Consider the following 22115-nt stretch of genomic DNA (forward strand, 5'->3'; position numbering starts at 1 on the left):
CAACAGCAGCAAAAGGGGAATAGGAAAATTCATTAGCGGGATTAGGAGGTGCAAACACCAGTTGGTGAGAAAAGATGTTCAGTATGGCAAACTGGGGCATAGCTGGGAGAAACGAGGCAAGATTTAACAAGGAAGTTAAAGGAAATAGCTGGCTAAATATCAGCAGGTGACTCTTGGCAGTAGGAGCCGTCTGACTGAGATCCCGGTTCCAAGGAGGATGGATGCCTGTTACCTGAGTCATCCCAAAGGCTGGAGGTTAAACTGACGTGGCTTTTCTACCTGTGGTTCACCTGGGGCTCTAGGGATTGCTCCTGCAGGAATGCAAGGCCTTGGCTGTGTTGAACTTTGCTGTACACAGTCAATACCTTTTTAGAAGATCCCGGTATTGGAAAACTTTGCATGAACTGCTCTAGGAAACAGCAAGCACTGACTTATTTTGGGACCACCCCACACTTGCATCTTTCTCAGGTTTAACTTTCCGGCTTCACTGCAGCAAACCTCATGGAGGGGACAGGATGTGTCCTGGACTCTGGTGCCTGCCTCAGCCCCGTTCCTCTGATTTTCTACCGGGTTGAACCAGGTTTTTATGCTGGTGTCATGCCACTGGAATGAGACCCGGAGCAGCCGGTCCTCAGCTTGCCCATCTCACATTGTTGTTCAGTTTAATGATATGTTGCAGTATCTTGGCATGTTCTGTTTATGGATCCAAACTCGAAGGCTCAGCAGGCCACAACGTCTCTGAGTTACAGAAGGGACACCTCTATTCTAGGAGAGGTGGAGTGCTTCTGACTAAAAAGTGCCTTGGCAACAGAGCCAGGAGTAAAAGATGCGTCTTCTCACTTCTAGCCTCAGGCTCTAACTAATTGAAGGTGTTACCTCCCACATTACTGTGTCAGAAGGAAAGATTTTGCCTTCCAATCCACATGCTGTTTCTATCTGATTCACTCTGAGGCTATAGCCCAGCCCTCAGGACACCAAAAGCTGTCTCTCAAATAGAAGGCTGCTGGGTGCCACCCCAAGGACCATGACAGTTTAGATCGCTGCCTCCTTGAGATGGAGATGGGCAATCCACACTTATTTCCCTGCATTAAGGAGCTTTCAGCCCAAACACGTGGGGTGCAAACAGCTCTGCTCTTCCCACCTTGGAGACTGCCCCATCTCCTCACGGCACGCTGAGAACTGCAGCTCTCTGACATTTCCCCAGACCTGAGCATAAAGGTGGCAGGGCTCACTCAGTTGGTCCTTGCTGTGACACTCAGCACTGCCAGGATGAAGCAAGACAAAGGGTGTTATTTAACATGATTTGGTATAACCCTGATGGCCCTGTCACTTGGTGCTTTACCTGCTACACTCTGTTGCCCTTTGGCACCAAAGCGACACCCAACTCACAGGTGTCAGAGACAGACGGTGCAGGCATAGTTTCCAAAACATCACCGCACCCTCATATTGTCACCAAATCCCATTCTTTTCAGACATCTCTCTAAAATACGGTTCAGATTTCATTGGATCAGCTTCCTGGACAGGACATCCTAAACTGCTTTGCTGCTCAGCTGCTGACCAACTGCAGAGGCAGATGTGCTCGCATTGTTTCAGAGCTACCGATGCCTAGAATTTTTTTTTACCGATGCCCAGAAATTGCTAGGCCTGAATTTTCACCAGAGGGTTCCCGCTGGGCCCGTACATCCCTGCCCAGCTGCTCCGAGCTCAGTCCCACAGCTCCCCCTGTGCTGCAAGCTGACAGTTTGCAAAATCCTCATGGTGTGCTTTGCCGGGAGGTTGTTATTTGGCTGCATTCACCCCAGGGACTCACACGGGACACTGGGCAGCTGGCAGGGAGTAACAGTACGCAGTCCCTAGCACAGCGTAAAGAGCCCTGTCCCTTGCTGCCTGATTTTAGCAGCGCTTTTAGCTGCCCAACCCCAGCTCCAGCACAGGACCGCTCACAGCTGGCACCAGCACTGGGGTGGGCTGTGGTCCTTTGGGAAGGACAGACAGAAAAGCTGTCAGGCTGTCCGGTGCCTGGAGGGACAGTGGCACCCTGTGGGGAGGCCGCTCACGGCTGCATCCCTTGGGCCTCGCCAGGCAGAGCCACTTCACCGGCCTTCAAGCTGCTGTCCTGTTCGGCTGCCCCAAGGCAGGGGCAATTGTGGGCTGACCATCCTGAGCTGCCCTCCTGCTCCTGCTGTGCTGCTTCTGCTTTGCTGCATGGGGCAGAATCGTCCCCCCGGCTCCTGGAAGAGGCCTTTGGGTCTGGGATTGCCAGATCATCTGGGCTCCTGCTGGCTCCTGTCTTAGGGTTTCTGTCCCACATCGGAGCACAGGTACTAAACACTGGTTTGAAACCCTTCAGAGAAGATAACTCTCCAGAATCCAAACCACCTGCACTTGTGAAAAAGCCTGTGGCCGGGGCATTTTACCACCTCGCATCCCTGCAGAGCAGCAGCCCGTGGCCACGCTGCGTCTCTCTGAGCTCCCCGTCCAGTTTCGGTGGGACAGGTGCCCCTCCTTGCTACAGGGAACCAGAGCCTGTGCCAAGTCGCTGTTAGGACAGACAGACTCATACCAAAAAAAACCAAAAAGTCAAAAAAAAACAAAAAAAAACACAAAGCACTGGAACCAGCCCCTGTAATTTCGTCACGAAGCTGAATAAGGACGACGCTGGGTCTGGGGGCGCAGGGGGGCTCCCTCTCTGCCCCGGTGCCCCTCAAACACACCCCATCCGCCCCCAGGAGGTGCCCTCATGCATATTCATAAAGAGGGGGCGTGTCCAGGCCCGGGGCTTATTCATTATTCATGAGGTTTCGCGCGCTTTTGCCGCCCACGTGGGCTTCTTGGCGCGGAACGCGGCGGGGCAGGAAGGAGCCATGGCGGTGAGCGGCCGGGGCCGGGGCCGGGCCGGGGGGGGCTCGGGGTGCCACAGCCCCCAGCCCCGATCCCCGATCCTCCCGGCCCGGTTACCGGCCTGCAGGGTCCGGAGATCGGGTTTTGGGGGTTGGCGGGGGGGTGGTCGCTGGGGGCACCCCGAGGTGCTCGGGGCAGGGGGTGGGTGCGAGCCATTCTATGCCGCCCTGGGGGTGGGTTCCCCCAAATTCCCGTGTGTCCCCTTTAATATGTGCTAATTATTCTCATCTCCCCCCCATCGGGAAGGGGGATCTGCTCCCCATCAGCCCACCCGCTGCCCCCCTTTTGCCCCCCAACCCCTATTGCTGAAGCTCCTGGAAGCCCCGAGCCCCCCTTTTTCCTGCCCTGGTGGCTGGGATGGGGGTGTCCCCCGATCCCCCCAGCCCTCACCACCCCCCTTGTCCCCTTGCAGGACTCCTCCGAGTCGCAGGCAGCGGCCACCAGCCCGGTGCGAAGCTCTCGGCGCGGCGATGCCTTCACCTCCAGCCCCGGCCGGGACCTGCCCCCCTTCGAGGATGAGTCCGAGGGGCTCCTGGGGACCGGGGGGCTCCCCGAGGAGGAGGAGGAAGAAGGGGAAGAGCTCATCGGGGAAGGGATGGAGAGGTAAGGGAGCCGGGGGGAGAGGGCTTCTGGGGGAGGTGGGGATGGGGTTTTGCTCATTTTTGGTGCAGCCAGCACCATGGGAGCTCGCGGTTGGGGTGGGTGCCTCTGCTGTGCTGGGGGGGTTCAAAGAGCTGCTGGTAGGGGAGAAGGGGTAGGACATTTTGTGGGGCAATTCCTGGAAGCAGAGAGCAAATTGGAAGCCAGGAGGAATGTGCTATCATCATCCAGTGGGAAGAAACGTGGATCTGTCTGGATATGGGATGCACATCCAGCCTGGCTCCTTGCTCTTGCAGGCATAAATCTGAATGTTTTGTTGCTCAGCTAGGGCTGTCAGCGAGCTGGTGAACTTTACAGCACAAAGACTCGAATGCTGGCACTCATAACCCTGGTGCTGGAGCCCTTGGTACCGCAGGGCATCTCTCCATGTGTGCCTGCTCAGCAGTACCCAGCGAGGGGCTGGAGAAATGCTTTCTGCTGATCCGGGGCTGTGTCTGTGCTAGGGACTACCGCCCCATCCCGGAGCTGGACGTCTACGAAGCAGAGGGCCTGGCCTTGGATGATGAAGATGTGGAGGAGCTGACTGCCAGCCAGCGGGAGGCTGCCGAGAGGGTCATGAGGCAGCGAGACCGGGAGCTGGAGCAGGGCATGGGCCGCATGAGGAGGGGGCTGCTTTACGGTAGGTGGAGATGAGCTTTAGCAGCTGGGCTGCTGATCCCTGTGTGCTCAGCAGGCTGTAAGCTGGTCCTGGTGGGCAAGCTGGTCGGTCACCCTCAGAATATACTGCAGGGAGGACTCCAGAGCTCTGGTGTATTTGGGAGCTTTGTGAAATCTGAGGCTGTAAGGTTGGCTGGGGTCCCCTGTGCACGATCCCTTTCACTTGGGTTCCCTAGTTTCTCATTTGATGTGTTCTCCTGGTTATACAGCTGCTGCTGAAACAAAGTCAGGATCCTGGGCCTGGATCAAGGGCTTGGGATTGTACCCAGTGTATGCTGTGAAGTTTGGGGTTGGTGTTCCCATAGAGACTTCTGCGGGCGGGCCTTTTGTGCACTTGCAGGTCCCAAGGTTTGTATCCCAAGTGCCAGCCTCTTTGCTTCCACAGCCTGTGTAGTCCGACCACGACTAGTCCAAGCAGTGGGAATCCCAACCCTGACAATTTGTCTTCCTGACCCTTAGACAGCGACGATGAAGACGAAGACCGTCCTTCGCGCAAGAGGCGGCTGGCAGAACGGGCTGCCGACGGCATCGAGGAGGAGGATGAAGACATGATCGAGAGCATCGAGAATCTGGAGGACATGAAGGGGCACTCGGTGAGGGAGTGGGTTTCCATGGCAGCTCCCCGCCTTGAGATCTACCACCGCTTCAAGAACTTCTTGAAGACCCATGTGGACGACCACGGGCACAACGTCTTCAAGGAGAGGATCAGTGACATGTGCAAAGGTAGGGCTGGGGGATCACAGGCTCTCTGCTCTTTATGTGGGCTGTGGTACTTTGCAGTGATCCAGCCCCCAGGGGGTATTTTGCTCCCTGCCCTGTTTGTCTCAAACATCAAGTCAGCACTTTCAGAAACTGATGCTGATGGAGATAAATGAATAATGGAAACATCGTGACTGTCGTCTTTGATTCTGACTGACTAATTAGAAGGCCCCTGGCATCTGCTGTTCATTAATATTCATATCCTAGAAATGCTGGCAAGAAATATGTGGGGCAGCAGACAGTGGTCTGCAAGCTCGCGATGTGAAAGAGACAACAATGACTTGCTGTCTGCGCCGGCTTCTTTCTCACACTGGAGTCTGGATTGTCCAGCGGGGGGACACAAACAGAGCCTGTGACTTTGAAAATCACGTCAGTGTCGCAGCATTGTATTCTAACCAGTCACTGACAGAAGCAATCATTAGGGCTGTTACTGATAAATTTTAGAAGCAGAAATTGTCACATCTAGGAACAGCTTGTGTAGCTGCAATTCGTATTTCTTCACTACGTTGAGCCAGAAGCTTGATTACTGGATGTGGGTCACTGTTACGCAGCTAGCAAATAAGAGGTATTTGTCTTGTCACTTCCCAGGAACATCAGAGGCAGAAGGGTTTTGCCAACTAGTCAGCGCAGTTGTTTCTCCTATTAACTTCTGTTTCTTGGAGGTCTGTGGGAGAGTTGTGTCGGGCTGAGGCTTACAAGTCTCAGGAGCACGGAGCCTGGGAAATACCTGTGCTGAACTGGAGAGGAACAATTGGAAGTTTAGTACTCATAGAGAACTTGGCAGAAAAAATGACTTAAAAAAATTTTTTCAAATTGTTGCCCTCCACACTTTTCAGGGGAGGTGCAGACATCTGTGAGGTGCAGCTTGCAGGAAACAAGCTTGTGTGTTGTGGCTGTCTTTTGAAAATTCCTTGAAGAGTGAGCAGGTTGGAAATGAATTCCATCCCTTCTTTTTCTTCAGAAAACAGAGAGAGCCTGGTGGTGAACTACGAGGATTTGGCTGCCCAGGAACATGTCCTTGCCTACTTTCTGCCTGAGGCCCCAGCAGAAATGCTGAAGATCTTTGACGAAGCAGCCAAGGAAGTGGTGTTGGCCATGTACCCTAAATACGATCGTATTGCTCAGGAGATCCACGTCCGTATCTCCCACCTCCCGCTGGTGGAAGAGTTGCGGTCGCTCAGGTGAGCAGCAGAACCACCGGCAGTGGCTGTAGGGCCTGCAGGAGGCTTTGGGGTGCTCAGAGAACTAGTCTGCAAGCTAAAGTTCTGGATAAGTCCAACAGAATGACAAAGCTTCTAATAGGAAAAAGTCAGATTAAGGATGAACTTCGAGTGTCCCCAAAAGCAAAACACAAACCCTGGGAGAAAGCTCCTACTGAGACCTTTTTTCTTAGGACGCCTTTGGCAGTTGTGCCTTGGAGCAAGAATGTGCTTGGGGGATGTTCTTCCCTCGGTGCCCTGCAAGCATCCAGCATCTCTCTTTCCTCAGGCAACTGCACTTGAACCAGTTGATCCGGACCAGCGGAGTGGTGACGAGTTGCACAGGGGTCCTGCCTCAGCTCAGCATGGTCAAATACAACTGCATGAAGTGCAGCTTCATCCTGGGACCCTTCTTCCAGTCCCAGAACCAGGAGGTGAAGCCCGGATCCTGCCCAGAGTGTCAGTCTCTTGGCCCCTTTGAAATCAACATGGAAGAGGTAAGAGATGCGGGCATGGGGCTGTCTGCCGGTCCTGCCCTGGCTGCTGCCGTGCCTGTCCCTCCCCACCCTGCCTTGGATCTCACCCTCTGAAGGTGCTTGGTGCTGTGAGAGGGGCCTACTGCTATACCCAGGGGACTGTGAAGATAGATCTTCTCTATCTGAGATGTTAACCTGAATCTGCCTGATTTAGCAGTCAAAAGTCATTTTTCTTGCAGACACAAGCTGTCCAGCTCTCCTCCTTCCCAGTTTAGGTCAGTATTTCCAGAGCTACCAGCTAAGGAAATGAGGGGACTGTAGCAAAACCCGTAGCTTCTGGCTCCTCTTCTTTGCTTTGATATTTTCAACTGTCAAGAATAGTGTCTTCCTCCCAGGAACTGCTCTGGGGTGGACAAACACCACAGAAGCTGAAGCTTAGTGGTCAGATGTGGGGGGAAAAAAGCTTTCCTGACACCATTGTTGTCTGTCACAGGCTAGAATTTCTCCTCACAACCTCCATTTTCCAATACTTCTCTACCTAAAATATAGTAAATCTTTTGAATGGACCTTTTAGTGAGGAGCCTTTGAAAAGGCAGCAGCGCTGATGCTATCCAGACATGTTGAGTAACTTTAATTTTGTTGCTGCAGACGGTCTATCAGAACTATCAGCGCATCAAAATCCAGGAGAGCCCCGGCAAGGTAGCTGCTGGCAGGCTGCCCCGCTCCAAGGATGCCATCCTCCTTGCTGATCTGGTCGACAGCTGCAAGCCAGGGGATGAAATTGTGAGTATGTTGTTGAACTTGAGAATGGGGTGAGCACAGAACACTTCTAAATTCTCTGATAGGTACATCAATAATTGTGTCAGAGGGGATGCAGGGACAAATCATCCTCAGATATGTTTGGGCGGCTACTTTCAAGACTGGTATCTTAAAATGGAAAAGGGGAACTGTTTTTTACCATGCAGACACTGATACACCATCTCCTGGTTCTCAGGAGCTCACAGGGATCTACCACAACAACTACGATGGCTCCTTGAACACTGCCAATGGATTCCCGGTGTTTGCGACTGTGATCCTGGCCAACCACATAACCAAGAAGGACAACAAGCTGGCTATCGGGGAGCTGACTGACGAGGACGTGAAAGTGCTTGTGGGTCTGTCCAAGGATGAACAAATTGCAGAGAAGGTGGGTCTGCCTCAAACAGCCGTTCTTTTCCTCCTGAGAGCAAGCAATCACCTGGATCAGTTGGATCAGAAAGTGAGGGAAGGTGTCAGCTGGCTAAATATTAGCTAGAAGAAGTTTTAGAAATCCCAGTTCTAAATGCTTTTCTGGTCCTCTGTATCTCTCAGACACCTATTGATGAGCATGGCTTACAGGAGGGAAGAAGATATGACACTTTCCTTGTGGTTTTGGGGGTCAGATTTTCTGTTTGTACCCTTCTCTGAGCCTTCCATGTCACAACAGGGCTGGAAGATGAGGGTGAGAGGCTCTGACACTGCTGGACTCTGATCATTATTTCCTCACACTTTGCTTTTAGGATATGGGGAGAGAAAGTATTCTGAGGGGCCAGTGCCTGCATATCCCTTAAGGAGGTGTTATTACTTAGCCAAGACCTCTGTCACAGCTTAGCTTTGCTTCTCTCTGCATGCTGAGGCCTGAATCATTACTCATAAGAAACAAGTTGCTGGGTTGGTGCATGTTCAGACTCACTTGAATCAGGTTTAAGTTCTCTAGTAAAGGGACTTCACTCTGTTCTCTTAGTCCTGTAGTTCTTATATTGATGGTGCAGCTCCTGGTGGGTAGAGCAGCTTCAGGACTGCTTTAAAATTAGTGTCTAGCATCAGCCTATTATCAGAATAACCTTGAGAAAATAAGCCAGTTGTTCATAGTATTTGACCATGATGACAATTTGTGTACGGCACAGCCCATCCAGTTACTGTCGTGTGCAGTAAATCTCAAACTGAGTCAAGGTCTCCAGCTTCACGGCAGCCAATAACAGCCCCTGTGGTGTGCGCAGTGGTGGCAGCTTCCAGCCCTGGACTATGAAATCTTCCATGTTCCAGCAGCTCTGTTTTTTGTTTTTTTTTTTGAGGCAATTTTAGGGGACTCTGGGTGGGTAGTTACCTTTGAAAAATCCTCCTCACCGTGGATAATAGAAGATTCTTTGAAGACAGCTGTATAGTAAGGGTGACTGCAGATCAACTCGTGATGGTTTTCATGCCACTTTCTGCCCAGACTGGGAAATGGCATTCCCTAGGCAGCTCTCTTCTGCTCTTCCTTTCAGATCTTTGCCAGCATTGCCCCGTCCATTTACGGGCACGAAGATATCAAGAGGGGTTTGGCTTTAGCTCTGTTCGGTGGAGAGCCCAAAAACCCAGGTGAGCGTCCCTTGTGTTCTGTTGCTTGGGGCTGCTTCACGCAGCTGGAAGCAAATGGAGATGGGTTTGTCCACACTGGTACAGGGAGAGTGGTTGGAGTTGTCCTTGTGTCTTGGTGAGAAACAGGGTAACAGGCTGAGGGGTATCTCTGACTGAAGTGGCTCTTTTTATCACAGTGAAAACTCTGGTGTGGGAGTAGAAATGCCTAGAGTAAAACCAGCTCCTGCTGCAAACCTGGGCAAGTTTTTATCCCTCCTTCTCTAGGAGGATGCACCTTTAAAAGTTTGATCTTTTGGTGTCCTGATTTGTTATGTCCTTAGAAGAATGTGTTCAGCAGGCTTAGAAATGCTGCCTTACACTTGTATTTAGAAAGCTGCTGTTGCAATGGAAAGGGAGAAGCTCTGCTTTGGATTCCCAACACTCAATATTTGACCCTTCAGTACTTTTGTTCTTATCTGTGCTCTAAACCGTAACAAAACATGACAGCATCCAAAGCTGGTTGTCTTTTTTCCCTCAGCTTCCCTGTGAGGTGGTTTCCCTGTGTACACTTTGCCATCCCCTCAGCTTCGTGGTGGTCAGGGCAGGGTTGCTATCAGGCCACGCGCAGAGCACTCAGCTGCCTGTGTGTCTCTCCCATTGCTGTTTTAGGTGGCAAACACAAAGTCCGTGGTGACATCAACGTGCTCCTGTGCGGGGACCCCGGTACTGCGAAGTCACAGTTCCTAAAATACGTGGAGAAGGTGTCCAGCAGGGCCATCTTCACCACTGGCCAGGGTGCTTCTGCCGTGGGTCTCACAGCCTATGTCCAGAGGCATCCGGTCAGCAAGGAGTGGACTTTGGAAGCTGGAGCCCTCGTGCTGGCTGACAGAGGTGTCTGCCTGATCGATGAGTTTGACAAGGTGAGTCCTGGCTGTGCTGTGGAGGGCCTGGCTCTAACCTCTGTGGTGAGGAGATGCTGTAACTTGGGGTGCCATCCCCCAGCAGACTGGGTATCCTGCAGTTTACTTAGGCCCTTGCTGGTCCACAGTGCAGTTTGCTGTCTGTTCAGAGCACCCCACACGAGCTAATTCTCCTTGGTGCACCAGGCAGTGATGCATTAGACTTTGGTTCACCTCATGTCATCCTTCCTTTCTTGTAGATGAATGACCAGGATAGGACCAGCATCCATGAAGCCATGGAACAGCAAAGCATTTCCATCTCCAAAGCAGGCATTGTCACATCCTTGCAAGCCCGCTGCACTGTTATAGCTGCTGCCAATCCCATAGGTAAGCGCTGAGAGACCACAGGCCCATTGCAGGCCTCCAGCATCAGTCCTGTTGTCATGAGATCTGTGTTTGCCTCAAAGCTTCAGCCCTGAAGCCCGTGTTTGACTTGAAGGTTTGTCTCTGTGCCCCAGGTGGTCGATACGACCCATCACTGACCTTCTCGGAGAACGTAGACCTGACGGAGCCCATCATCTCTCGCTTTGATATCCTGTGTGTGGTGAGAGACACGGTGGACCCTGTGCAGGTACAAGTGGTGCAGTGAATCCGAGTTTGTGGCAGTGCTGCTGGGATGCTCAGCTGCTGTTGCTCACAGAGTTTTGCTGCCTAGTGGGCATCCTCAGTTCTGTTCCTCCACTGTTTCCTTGTAGGATGAAATGCTGGCCCGGTTTGTTGTTGGCAGCCACATCAAGCACCACCCTGGAAGCAAGGAGGCAGTGAACGGGGACTCCAGTGAGGTTATTCTTCCCAACACATACGGGGTCGAACCCATTCCCCAGGAGATCCTGAGGAAATATATCGTCTATGCCAAGGAGAAGGTCCACCCCAAGCTTAACCAGATGGACCAGGACAAGGTGGCCCGGATGTACAGTGACCTCAGGAAAGAGTCTATGGTGAGAATACTGGGAAAAGGGGGAAGAAATATGCATCTAGATTGTAAATCAGCCTGTGGCTGCTCCAGCACATGTTGACACATTCTAGCTATTCGTGTCACCAGAGTCTGTGCCACTTTTTTGTGAGAGACAGGCACACGCTGCAGTGTCTGCTGAACAGACGACTCTTCATCTAAATGCAGAGGCTTGCCTGTGGGTGATCCACGGGCTGATGGGCTGGACACATGTACTAATTCCTGCCAGGGCAAAGTCCTCGTGTTGTGACTCAGTCTGGCAGGCCCAGAGGAGATGTTTGTATTTGTTCAGCCCCGTGTGCTCCTGGTACCTCACGAGGAGCTGTTCTGTGTAGAAATATCCTCTTCTTGTCTGGGGGATCTTTCAGGCTCACTTCATCCTCTGCAAGTGCAAGTGGATTTTTTTGAGGTCAGAAGAGGATTATTGGACCTTGGGAAAACTTATGGGTTTTAGAATGGCCTTTTATTTCTCTTCCTGGCTTTTTGTTTCTCCTTGCTGGAGGTAGCTGGGGATTGGTGCTCCTGGAAGGCCACTAAACGCTGGCAACAAGGGACCCCATGAAGCATTCCCTGGCGCTGCTGAATTAAAATATTGACCACAGGCTCCTGCAGCACTCTGCAGCATGTGCCAGCAGGTGGCAGCGCCTCCTTAGCCTGAGACAGTCCTTGAAGGGCCAGGAGCAGCTCCTGCTCCAGAAGCCGTGTGTCTTGCCCCAGGTCTTTTACCCTTCAGTAAGGAGCTGCTCCTTCCTCCCCCTCCTCAGGCGACCGGCAGCATCCCCATCACGGTGCGGCACATCGAGTCCATGATCCGGATGGCCGAGGCTCACGCCCGCATGCACCTGCGGGATTACGTGGTGGAGGACGACGTCAACATGGCCATCAGGGTGATGCTGGAGAGCTTCATCGACACGCAGAAGTTCAGCGTCATGAGGAGCATGCGCAAGGTGGGCGCCTGGGGGCTCGGCTGCAGCCCCCTCGGTGGTGCTGGCTGCAGGGAGAGGCTCCTCCAGGCCCTGCAGGGTCTGCCCTGCACAGGCAGGCATCGTGTTTGTGTGAAGGGTATCCTGAGTCTGGAGGCACTGCTGTGTGACTGCCCTTTGCGTGGTGGGGTGTGCAGGGGCTCTCTCAGGAGCGCTGTTTTATCAGGGCTGAGGACGAACACGAGTCCTGACCTGTGCCCTGAGCCCCTGTGCCCAAAGCACTGTTGTGTCTCCCCTCCTTTGGCACCTTCCCTCCTGTTTTGTCCCAACACTCCTGCTGCTACTGCTGCCAGGTGATTGAGTCAAGCAGGCAGGCAGTTTCTTCACATTTTTTTTTAGGTCTCTTCAGGGAACGTTTAACCCCATCGCAGCCCACACCGTGACTCGGTGCACAAGAGCCTGCCAGCACTTTTCTCTGCGTAGCAGGGCCTGGCTCTGAACAGCTCTTGGCTGGCTGCAGCCTGGCATCTGTCCAGAGTGCCTGCCCTCAGTCTGGGCGACTCATGGCCTCTCTGTGTGGCTGCAGACAGCCAGCCGGGCACAAACGTCTGCTGGGCAGGCACGGGGTGGTCTGGGTTAAGAGAAGCAGCTCTACCCTTCCTCGAGGGCTGCTTCCCCCAGGGGCAGCACACCTCTGCAGCCGTGTCCTCTCAGCCCCTGGGAGGCTCCCAGGCTGCTGCTGGGGTCCCTCTGGAGATTTTGGATGGGCGTCAGAGCAGCTGGTGGAAAAATACCTTGGCTGATACAGGGCTTTGTTGTAACTGCACGTGCAGGTGGCAGCCTGGCAAGGCTGAAATCCCTAAGGAGACTCTGAGGGTGCAGGTGACAGTGGTGTCATTTAGTTCCCCTTGTGCTTTGTGGGAGGAGGGGGTTGGTTGGTGTTGGGCATGGGAGACCTGCAGTGCGGCACGCGATGCCTGACCCTCCTGGCTCACCTCCTCTCCTCTCCTCTCCTCTCCTCTGCCAGACGTTCTCCCGCTACCTTTCATTCAAGCGAGACAACAACGAGCTGCTGCTGTTCATCCTGAAGCAGCTGGTCGCAGAGCAGGTGATGTACCAGAGGAACCGCTATGGGGCCCAGCAAGACACCATAGAAGTCCCGGAGAAGGATCTAGTGGATAAGGTATGGGCTTATCCTAACAAGCCTTCTCTGGGGTTGGTTCTCAACCAGAGGTGCTGTCAGACAAGTAACTTCTTGAATCAATGTACCAGGAAAAAAAATGGTTTAAAATCAATTCAGCCCAGAATCAGGGTGGTCTCATCTGTCTCTAGTCTAGGAGTGCCGTGTTCTTCCTCCTCAGTTCTCATGCCCATCCCATAGATCTTTGGGGTTGGAGTGGTAAATCCTGCAGTATGGCTGGTGCTTTGCAGGTGAATGAGGACACAAATTCCCTGGTGCCCACATTTGAGGAAGCACTGAGTAGAAAAATCTGCTTGTATGAATTTTGCCAATCCCTCCTGAGGTTCACTGTCCTCCTCCTTGATGTGTCCCCACCCCGGTGCCAGGGCTGTGCTCCTGACTGTGCTTTTCTGTGCAATGCACTGACCTTGCTTGGCACTAAAGCAGTACTCGATTCCTGGGTTGATGTTTTTCTGGTCCTTGTGTTAAACAAAGAGAGTAACTGCTCCTCCCAGAGCCACCAGTTTGTTGCTGAGAGATATCCTACAAGACTGTCTCCCACTGAGTGAGGACTGGGAAGTTTGGGATAACAGCTGTGTATAATAGTCATGTTCTACCTCTAGTGGAAGTAAAAGGACGAGCTGAGAGCAGGCAGATGCTGAGCCAGCATCCTCTCTTCGCTCAGCTCTGCCAATACTCCTTCCTTCTGACCTGCAGTCTCCCCTTCTACTGCAGTTCTGGTTCCCGCTGAGCAGAGCAGAGATTGCTGACTGTCAAATTTTGTGAGGACTCTGCTGTGGAAAACCACATGGTGCTTTTTATTTATTTATTTTTGAATAAACATTTACCTCTTCCCTTGCTCTGTCCTTCCAGGCCCGGCAGATCAACATCCACAACCTCTCCACCTTCTACGACAGCGAGGTGTTCAAGATGAACAGGTTCAGCCGGGACGTGAAGCGAAAGCTGATCCTCCAGCAGTTCTGAGGCTGGCACTGGTGCCCTCCGTGTGCTCCTGCAGGACGAAACCCCTGCGCTGCTGCCCCCCTGGGCACGCTGCAGACATCAGCAGCCAGAGAGACTTGGCTCCACGTTCTCTTGCTTGCTTTGTGCCTTATGGATTAAGGAACTGCTGAGCTGCCGAAGCCCTTGTAAATAGTGCAGAGTTAAGTAGTTAAATGCCCAGCCAAGTCCGTTTAGCAACTTCGTTCGCTGTTCCGCCTTGTAGATGAGACCAACAGCGAGAGAATTGCTGCCCACATAGCCGGTGTGTTTGCTGTTTGTTTGTCCCTAGTTGTTAATGGGCTCATCTGCAGGAGGGACGAACGGGAGCATTTGAAAGACATTTGTCTGCCTTGCCCACGTCCCTTGGATTTCAAGCACCCTCGGGGATTCTCTTTTCCCAGCCCTGGCGACTGTGCAGCCTGCTGGGTGATAATTGAGACTGCTTTCAGCTCTCCACGAACCAGTCAGCCTCTCAGCTCCAGACCTTTGTGCCTGACACTTGACATTTCCCCAGGTGCCCACGTGGGCTGACCTCGTGCTTGGGTTGTGCAAGGGAAGGGGAAGACACAGAGGAAGATGTGAAATAAAACATAACCTGTTCTCGTGTTAGGGGTGACCTGAAGGGGAATTGCCTTCCCAGCATGCTGGGGCAGTGTCCAGAAGCCTGAGGGAAGGGGCATCCCCTGCCTCACAGGGTGTGAGCTCTGTACCACTGTCAGCAGATGCAAATTTACAGCTGGATCCAAGTGCTGGCACCTGAACCGAGCAGCATCTCACACCCGTTTGCTGGAGGTGTTCTGGGAGGGCGGGATGGGCTGAGTATCCACATGCAATTTTCTTGCTGTGTGCAGTTTTAATACATTTTTTTATCAATACCTTTTGTGTTTCCTCATTTTTATTTATTTATTTATTTTTTTGAAACTCCTGCAGCCACACAGGGAAAGGAAGAGCACAACAACTGCCCACCCTGAGGCTGCATCAGCTGCTCAGCAGTTTGCTGCTGCGTTCGGGGCTGGGTACAAACGCATCCTCTGTTTGCTCCTCAAGTTAGTGGGAGCTGCCTGTGCGAAGAGAGGGAGAGAAATCCTGCTGGGGCTGGTCTCAGCTATTGCACATCCTCGTGGAGAGATACCAGGATGCGGTTGTCCACAGCACAGTCACATGAATGCTGCTGTTCCCATCCAGTGCTAGCCTGCAGTGGCTCCTTCCTCATCCTGCCTGCCTCTTGGAGCTCTGCTCCCCCTGTGGGACTGTCCCATAAATATTCTTACCACCTTGAGACTGCTCTATCACAGCATCCATCTCCCAGCTCCCAGTCCTGGGTTAGACAGCCTTGATCTTACGTCTTGGATTCTAGCCTGGGAGAAGCAGTAAACCCTCTCCAGGGCTTACTGAAGTGAATGTGCTTTGCCTGGCTAGACATAGGGACTGTACAGCATCTCCAGCCTCCTCCTGCCTTTGCTGGAGAGAATTTGTAAACTGGCTGCTGCAATTCTGGGCTGGCCAAGCAGACATGTCCCCGGCTGCCAGCATTGTGGAGTTTTGTCATGGTGATGTGTGTGTGTGTCCTCTCAGCCTGGTTGTTACTCGGGAGCTAGCAGTGCTTGAACCCTGCTGGGGGCTTAGCACATGACTCTCAGCCTGAAACTGGCTCTGCATGTTGCCTTTTCTGTCTGCCAGCTCCCTCCTGTGTATTTGTTTAACTGTTTTGGCTGTTTTTTTTCCCTTCCCACTGGGTCTCTGTCTACCAGGGCTTTCCGCGGGCAGCCCACAGAGTCACTTTCCTGGCATGCGCTCCCTGCCTGAGCTTGCCCTTTGCCCCCCAAATTTGTGCGTGGGTCAGGTCCATGCAGGGGATGGCAGTGCTGCCGTGTGCCTGGGGACACGGGGTGAGGCCCTGCCTAAAGCCAGCGTGGCTCCTGAGGTCTGGGCACAGCCCTGTCAGCACCTTGCCTCCTAAAACCAGAGGACATGGACAGAGGCAGTCCCTGGGGAGGGCAACCCCGAGCACTTGCAAGCCGTGTCCAGCTCCGTGGGAACCCACAGACCTTGCTGGAGAAAGTGCTGGCCCTGAGACAGCAAAGCCAGCAGTGAGGAGGGATGCCTCGAGCTTGTCCCACAATGGGATTTGTGTCATGGGGCTGAGGGGTGGGTGTGGGAGGAGAAAGGCTGTGTGTAGCACTGGAGAAATACAAAATGCTCCCTAAACACTTGCAGCCTTACGAAGCCTCTGCTGTTCGTGTAGTGTCCCAGAGTTAAGCACGTTGCCAAGCACGTTATTGTGAACCATGAGAGAATAGCCAGGAGCAGATGATTTTCCCAGCTCCTTGCCCTGTTGCTGGACAGGGCTGATGACAGCCACCCTTCTGTTTTGTCCTACAATTTATTCCTGCCTCGTGTCCTCTGGCCCCACCTCACTTGATGCAAGATGCGAGCTGTGGCAGCAGAGAGGCGCTGCTGTCGGAGTCACTTCTCTCCCCCTGCCTCATCTCGAATCTTCCCTGCAGAGGCAGCTCTGCCTTTTCCACCTTGTGCTGCCAGCATCCAGCAGAGCAATGAATTCTTGCAGCTGCGCCCTGGCTAATGTTGGCATCAGCCGCTCAGCGGAGTGTTAATGCCAGTCTGAAGGCATGCTCCTCCTCTCACGGCCACTGAGCTTTTCAGGTTCCCTGGAGCAAACTTTGGCTGTTGACAGCATCAGGTGTCTGCTCCGGACAGGGGTGCAGATGGGGTGAAAACAGATGCTGCTTTGAACAAGGGCTGCCTTGCCCGGGGGCATGTTCCAGCTGAGCGTAGCAAGGATTTTACTGCAGGGCTCCGGAGATCAGCAAGGCGAGCCACGCTCTCGTGAAAAGAGGAGCTGCTCCCCTGACAACCCCGGCTTTAGCCAAGCTTGAGCACTTGACTTCTCGCTGCTGAGATTCAAACGGTGCACGCTCTGACAACCTGGGGCAACAGCGAGGTCTCAGGGAGGTGAGGTTTGTCCAGAACAGGCTGTGCCTGGGCTCAGCCGGGAAGGTGATGAGGATGCTCCCTGCAAAGCAGAGCTCTGCGAAGCCAGCAGTGTCCTTCTGGTCATCATCGCCCCCCTTGGGACTGTGGCTGTTGGCAAATGCTGAGCCAGACAGGCTTAGGAGAACATCTTGGTTTGAAAAGGGCACAAGGGGCCAGATCCTGAAGCAGTTCAATTTGAACGTGCTGTGCACACCCCTGGGAGAACAGCACGGCTCTCTGCTGCTCCTAAAAAGCTTTCTGACCTTAGCCCAGCATGGAGCATTCTGGTTACACAGAGTGCAATCCTGAATATATATACACACACATACACAATGCGTACGTACAAGAGCATGTGCCTGCACATAACCAGCTAACTCGTGTGAGGGTATTTGAAGAAAAGGAGACAGAAACTCCTCCTTTTTGCCAGCCCTTTTGTATCTACTGAAAGGGTTTGGAGTCTCAATAGCTTCTGCCTTTACTGTGATCATAACCACCACGCTGTATCTGCAAGTCCGGGGTTGTATCCTGTGTGCTAGCAGCTGTTGCCCAGTCTGCTTGTCAAATGGCAGCTGCTGGCTGAGCAGTGGGAAGTTCAACCCTCACTATGCCACATTTCCCCCCAAATTAATGCCATAGCCACTTGGAAAAAATAGCATATGCAGCATTTCTGGACCACCATTGATTCAGTTTCTTCCATACCTTTGCTGGAACTTGATCTGTCCGTCTGTCTGCTTACTAAAGAGCTGTCCAGAAGCTGGTTGAGGACTTTTGCCCTGCAACCGTGCTCCAGATGGAGCAGTTGTGTCGGACAGTGTCATCGCCCTGTCCCAGAGCAGACCAGCCAGCTGCAGCTCAACCAGGAGGGACATTTCAGGCACTTGTGGCTCTGTCTTTGTTGAATTCGGCTGATCTAATTAGGCGAATTCCAGCATGCCAGTGCTGAGCCCCGAACACAGGATGAGAATACCTTTACAGAGGATGTGTATCTACAGTCACAGGTGAGCAGACAGCCACCCCCTATGCCATGCTGCAGGGAGATGCACTCTGAACTCCCTGGTATTTTTCCATCTCCTGAGGTACTTTACTACTTAACAACGCAGAGCCAAAATTGGATCAGACTTCTGCTGTATTTTGCATCTATTATGCAGTTCATGCTGCCATGACTGATTTAATGTCTCCATTATCATGGAGCACTGGCCTGCCAATGACTCCAGCCATCCAGCACACTCCTCGGCCATAACTAAACATCTTCAGGGAGCCTCGAGGGGCTGCTGAGCAATGCATCTTTAGAGCAAAAGCTCCTTGGAAGCAGGCTGTGCTTCTTTCTGCTCTGCTTGCAAGTCACTTCCCACTAAAGGCAAAGTGGGGCTGTGGGGGGAGAACCCATGGGAGCTGCCAAGTTTCTCTTCTGGCTTCTCTGGTGATCAGGGGGACCCGAAAGTAACTGCTCTGTGTGAGAAATGCTGAGGAGCTTCAGTCCCATAAAACCACATGGAAATACAGCTGTAGGAGCGCCAATGGGCCCTATAAGACAGGGCATTGCCCTTCTTAGAGGCAACAGAAATCAACTCCCTTCAGGTGCAGGCTACTCCCCAGGCCCTGGGGTTGTCTGCATCCAGCTTAGCCAGCTGCTAAGAAACCAAGAGTTTCTCTCAAGACAAAATTGGGCTTTTCAGTTTACCAAGGAAGGACATAACCCACCTCTAGCTTCTTTCCCAAGACGGTATCTTGCTCAGGGAGGGATAGAAGCTCCCCTCACCGTGTGAAGGGGAAGGCTTATGTTGTCTGGGCCCTGAGGGTATTGGTAGGCCCGAATTGCTCTGACCAGCCTCACCTGTGCTCACCACCCCACACCCACGGCCCAAGCTCTCTATTTAAGCTCAGCCTGGGGGGTCCCTTACTGCTTCTTTGAGTTATGAGGTAGGTGATGGGTTTATGGTTAGGGCTGGTGCTATTAGAGGTCTTCTCCAACCTCATTATGGTGTTGTCCAGCTCAGCTATGCCTGGCTATGCTCTGCCTGTAGCTTTGGGCTATGATCTGTTATCTGGTTCTGTCTAATCACTGTGGATCTGCCCAGTGGCTGGTGATGGTTGCCTTCACCAGACCTCACTGGCCTCTGGACCAGCTCCCAGCTTTGGTATTGGACTAACTTCACTGACATGAGCTCTGCTCAGTGTGTGGGCTTCTGTCTGAACATGACTGCTATCCCTGGGCAGCTCTGCTTGCTTACGTGTCCCTATCATGCTAGCTGTGTTACTGTACTCAGTTTCCCAGTGGATGTTCCTTAAAACCTACATAGCAAGGGTTTGGTGGTTGCTAATGTGGACCCAGGTTATGCCTCTAAGATATGCAAAGACCAGATCTTCTGTGCCTTGTCACTAACCTCCTTGTTCTACTGGGCTTTAACCTGCTTCTTATCCTGTTCCAGCAAAAAGCTTCAGGAGGTCTGAGGTTTGTTTGCCTGCCCTCCAGGCATCTAGTGTTCTGCATTTCTGCAGATTTCTCCATCACTCTGCAACCCTTTCCAGAAGGGCATTTGGTCTCTGCCTAGGAACTGAGTTGCTGTGCTCAATGCAGAGATAAGAGTTCTCCAAGCTGTGTTGTGCAGAAACCCAGCTTAAATGATGGGAATAAGCCCCAAGAGACCAAATCCTTTCTGCTTCCTAGCTGGAAGCTCAGTAGTCACCCCTTGAGTGAGCAGAGGGCTGTGACCATCCCTTGCATGCCTGCTGCAGCACAGCAATGTGCCTGGGCTTTTGCTTCTCTGGGAGGAGCCCTGTCCCTATGGCTGTGAGGAAACTGGCTTTGGCTTTCAGCTGGAGAGCTGTCTGCCTCCTTGCCTCAGGTGGCTCTGTTAAAGGTTATTCTGGCCCCTTAATCAAATTCAATATAGCTTTGTTTTCTTCTGCCCTCTAGGAGTCCGCGGGGGTTTGCTGTCAGAGCCTCCTGCAGGAGAACGGCCTGGCTGTTAATGCAGCAGTCAGCTCCGCTTTAGAGGGGAGAGAAATGCAGCGCTTCAGGGATGGGAAGCAGCAGGGGCATGTGAAAACTGGGAGTAAAAGTAAAGCACAACTTGTGTGTGTGCTCTTTCACACCTTTCAGCAGGGGCTGGGAAGCAGGCAGGACTGGTAACAGCGCTGTGTCCCAGGTGGGTGCCCTTCCCTAAGGGGAGGAAGCTGGTGTGAAGAGATGAAGAAAGGCTCAAAGTGATGCAGAAAACCTTGCTCCCACTCCTGTGCTCTCAATGGAACAGATCCCGCTCCCCTCTAATTACAGCACATGCTGGAAGGCATAAATGGCTCCAGGTCACTCCTCTTAAGGTGTTTATTATACATCTTTCCCCACAGGATTTTGGATGGGAGAAGGGGATGTGCGTTTTCCCCACCGAATGCCTGTGTGCCTGGGCTAGGTAAGAATGGAGTGGGTACCTACCTCTGCTTGGTGCAGTCAAAATCCTTGTGTTTGAGCATTAAAAAGGCTACTCAGCAAATAAGCTTATATAAATCTTGTCAGAGACTCTGGAATAAATTTAGGAATGCTGCAACATGGGAGAAGTTAAATCCTTCCTTGTGCCCGAGGAAGGAGAGGTTGGGCAGGGGACTCTCAAGTCCGCCTGTCAAAGGGGGATGAGATGCCAAAAGGCTGCACAGCTTCACAGTAGTTGGGGTTAAACTGCATGGTGTGCCACCAGCCTGCTGTGTCACCGAGTCTCTGTCGCAAAAAGCCAGAGAGTGAATTAACTGGACATAGTCTGAAAGTAGTGTTTTTTGGTGTTTTCTTTGCGCTGAGAATGGCCACAGATCCCTTTCTGCTGTATGGTAATTGTGAGCATGCAATGGAAGAAGTGTTAAACCTTTTTCTTGGTACTAGTGACATCTTGCCATTTCTAACACTGCAAGAACTTAACATCTGACTGCTTATTTGTTTTGCTTATTGTTTATTTTCTTGCTCTGCTGAGCAAGGGCAATAGATCACTTTCATCTTTGTAAGTGAATTCAATTTTGCTGGATTTAGGAGAATAAAACATCTTACCAGCATATTTCAAATTAATGTGTTGCTTTTTTTTTTTTTCTAAACTGGAGTTTAAAAACAAGTTGTATTTCTGTTGTGATTAGACTTCTGTTTAATTTGCTTTTAATTAACAAGTCCTAGGCAGCAAATTCTTTCCTTTAGCTATCACCTCATTCCTCTACTTCAGTAGTATTTGTTTGCAAGTATCTTGGAACAAAATGTGACCCTTAAATTGAAATCAGAAAGCTGGCTGAATTTCCTGGAGGCAAAAGCTGTTACGGTAACTTACGGGGAAAGCGGCAGAAGGATTTTCAGTTTTGCCAGCCTAAAATACACGCTTGCTTTTTGATTCGGTCTAATAGACGTAGCTGTGAAATTGAACAATTTGGGGGAAGAACAGCAAAGCACAGATAATGGTAATACTGATAAAAGTTCCTCCCAGTATCACTTTCCTGAATAGCTTTGAAGCAGCTATAAAAAGCATTTAGTGCAATTGCAAAGCCCCTTTTACCGGTGCTCTGAACGTCGTTGGAGAACGTACCCCAGGTAGGGAGGCTGGAGAAGATCAAATGAGAAATGACAAACCTTTGCCTGTAAAGCTGCCAGTACCTCGGGAGAGCTGAGCCAGCCGTGCCTATCCAAGGGAGCGTACGACGAAGACATGGGCTGTGCTGGGTTTAAGTTCATGCTGTTTTTAAAAAGCACTGGTGTTGCCCATCTCTGCTGGCAACGCTGACCTGGCTGATCGATGCGGCCATAAATTTTGTCTCATTTTCTTGTCTAAGATGCATCTTCTCCTTTCATACTGCCCCTTTTTTGCTGCTCAGTGGGAGACTGATGTGCGATGTCAAAATAAATCCACGCGGCACCAGGGAGCACCATGAGCCTCACAGTAAGTGTGCACAGCGCCGTGCCAGCATGGTTTCCTCCCCTCTGATGCGGGGCCGGGTAATTCATGAGGGTGTCTGCGCTGCCTTTGATGCCATGGGGCTGCTGCAGACACTGGATCCAGTTTCTAAGATTTGGGGGCTGGATGTGGCAGGGTCAAGAGATCTGAAAGGCTCTTAGTTACCCGCTTGTAGT

The 22115-nt window shown here is 52.1% G+C and overlaps 1 protein-coding gene across 1 annotated transcript; it reads left to right on the forward strand.

The window, feature by feature from the left end:
• Window positions 1-2850: 2850 nt before the first annotated feature.
• Window positions 2851-14978, forward strand: MCM2 (minichromosome maintenance complex component 2). The gene is made up of 16 exons (XM_082767781.1): window positions 2851-2870; window positions 3314-3504; window positions 4005-4180; window positions 4678-4941; window positions 5939-6158; window positions 6466-6673; window positions 7301-7435; window positions 7647-7838; window positions 8938-9031; window positions 9680-9930; window positions 10170-10296; window positions 10428-10540; window positions 10665-10907; window positions 11686-11868; window positions 12872-13027; window positions 13898-14978. Exons 1-16 carry the CDS (start codon window positions 2865-2867, stop codon window positions 14006-14008), a joined length of 2670 nt encoding a protein of 889 aa, XP_082623907.1. The 5' UTR covers window positions 2851-2864; the 3' UTR covers window positions 14009-14978.
• Window positions 14979-22115: the final 7137 nt, after the last annotated feature.

This window comes from Aythya marila (genome assembly GCF_965140915.1).
Source record: "Aythya marila genome assembly, chromosome: 10".
NCBI classification, from domain to species: Eukaryota; Metazoa; Chordata; class Aves; order Anseriformes; family Anatidae; genus Aythya; species Aythya marila.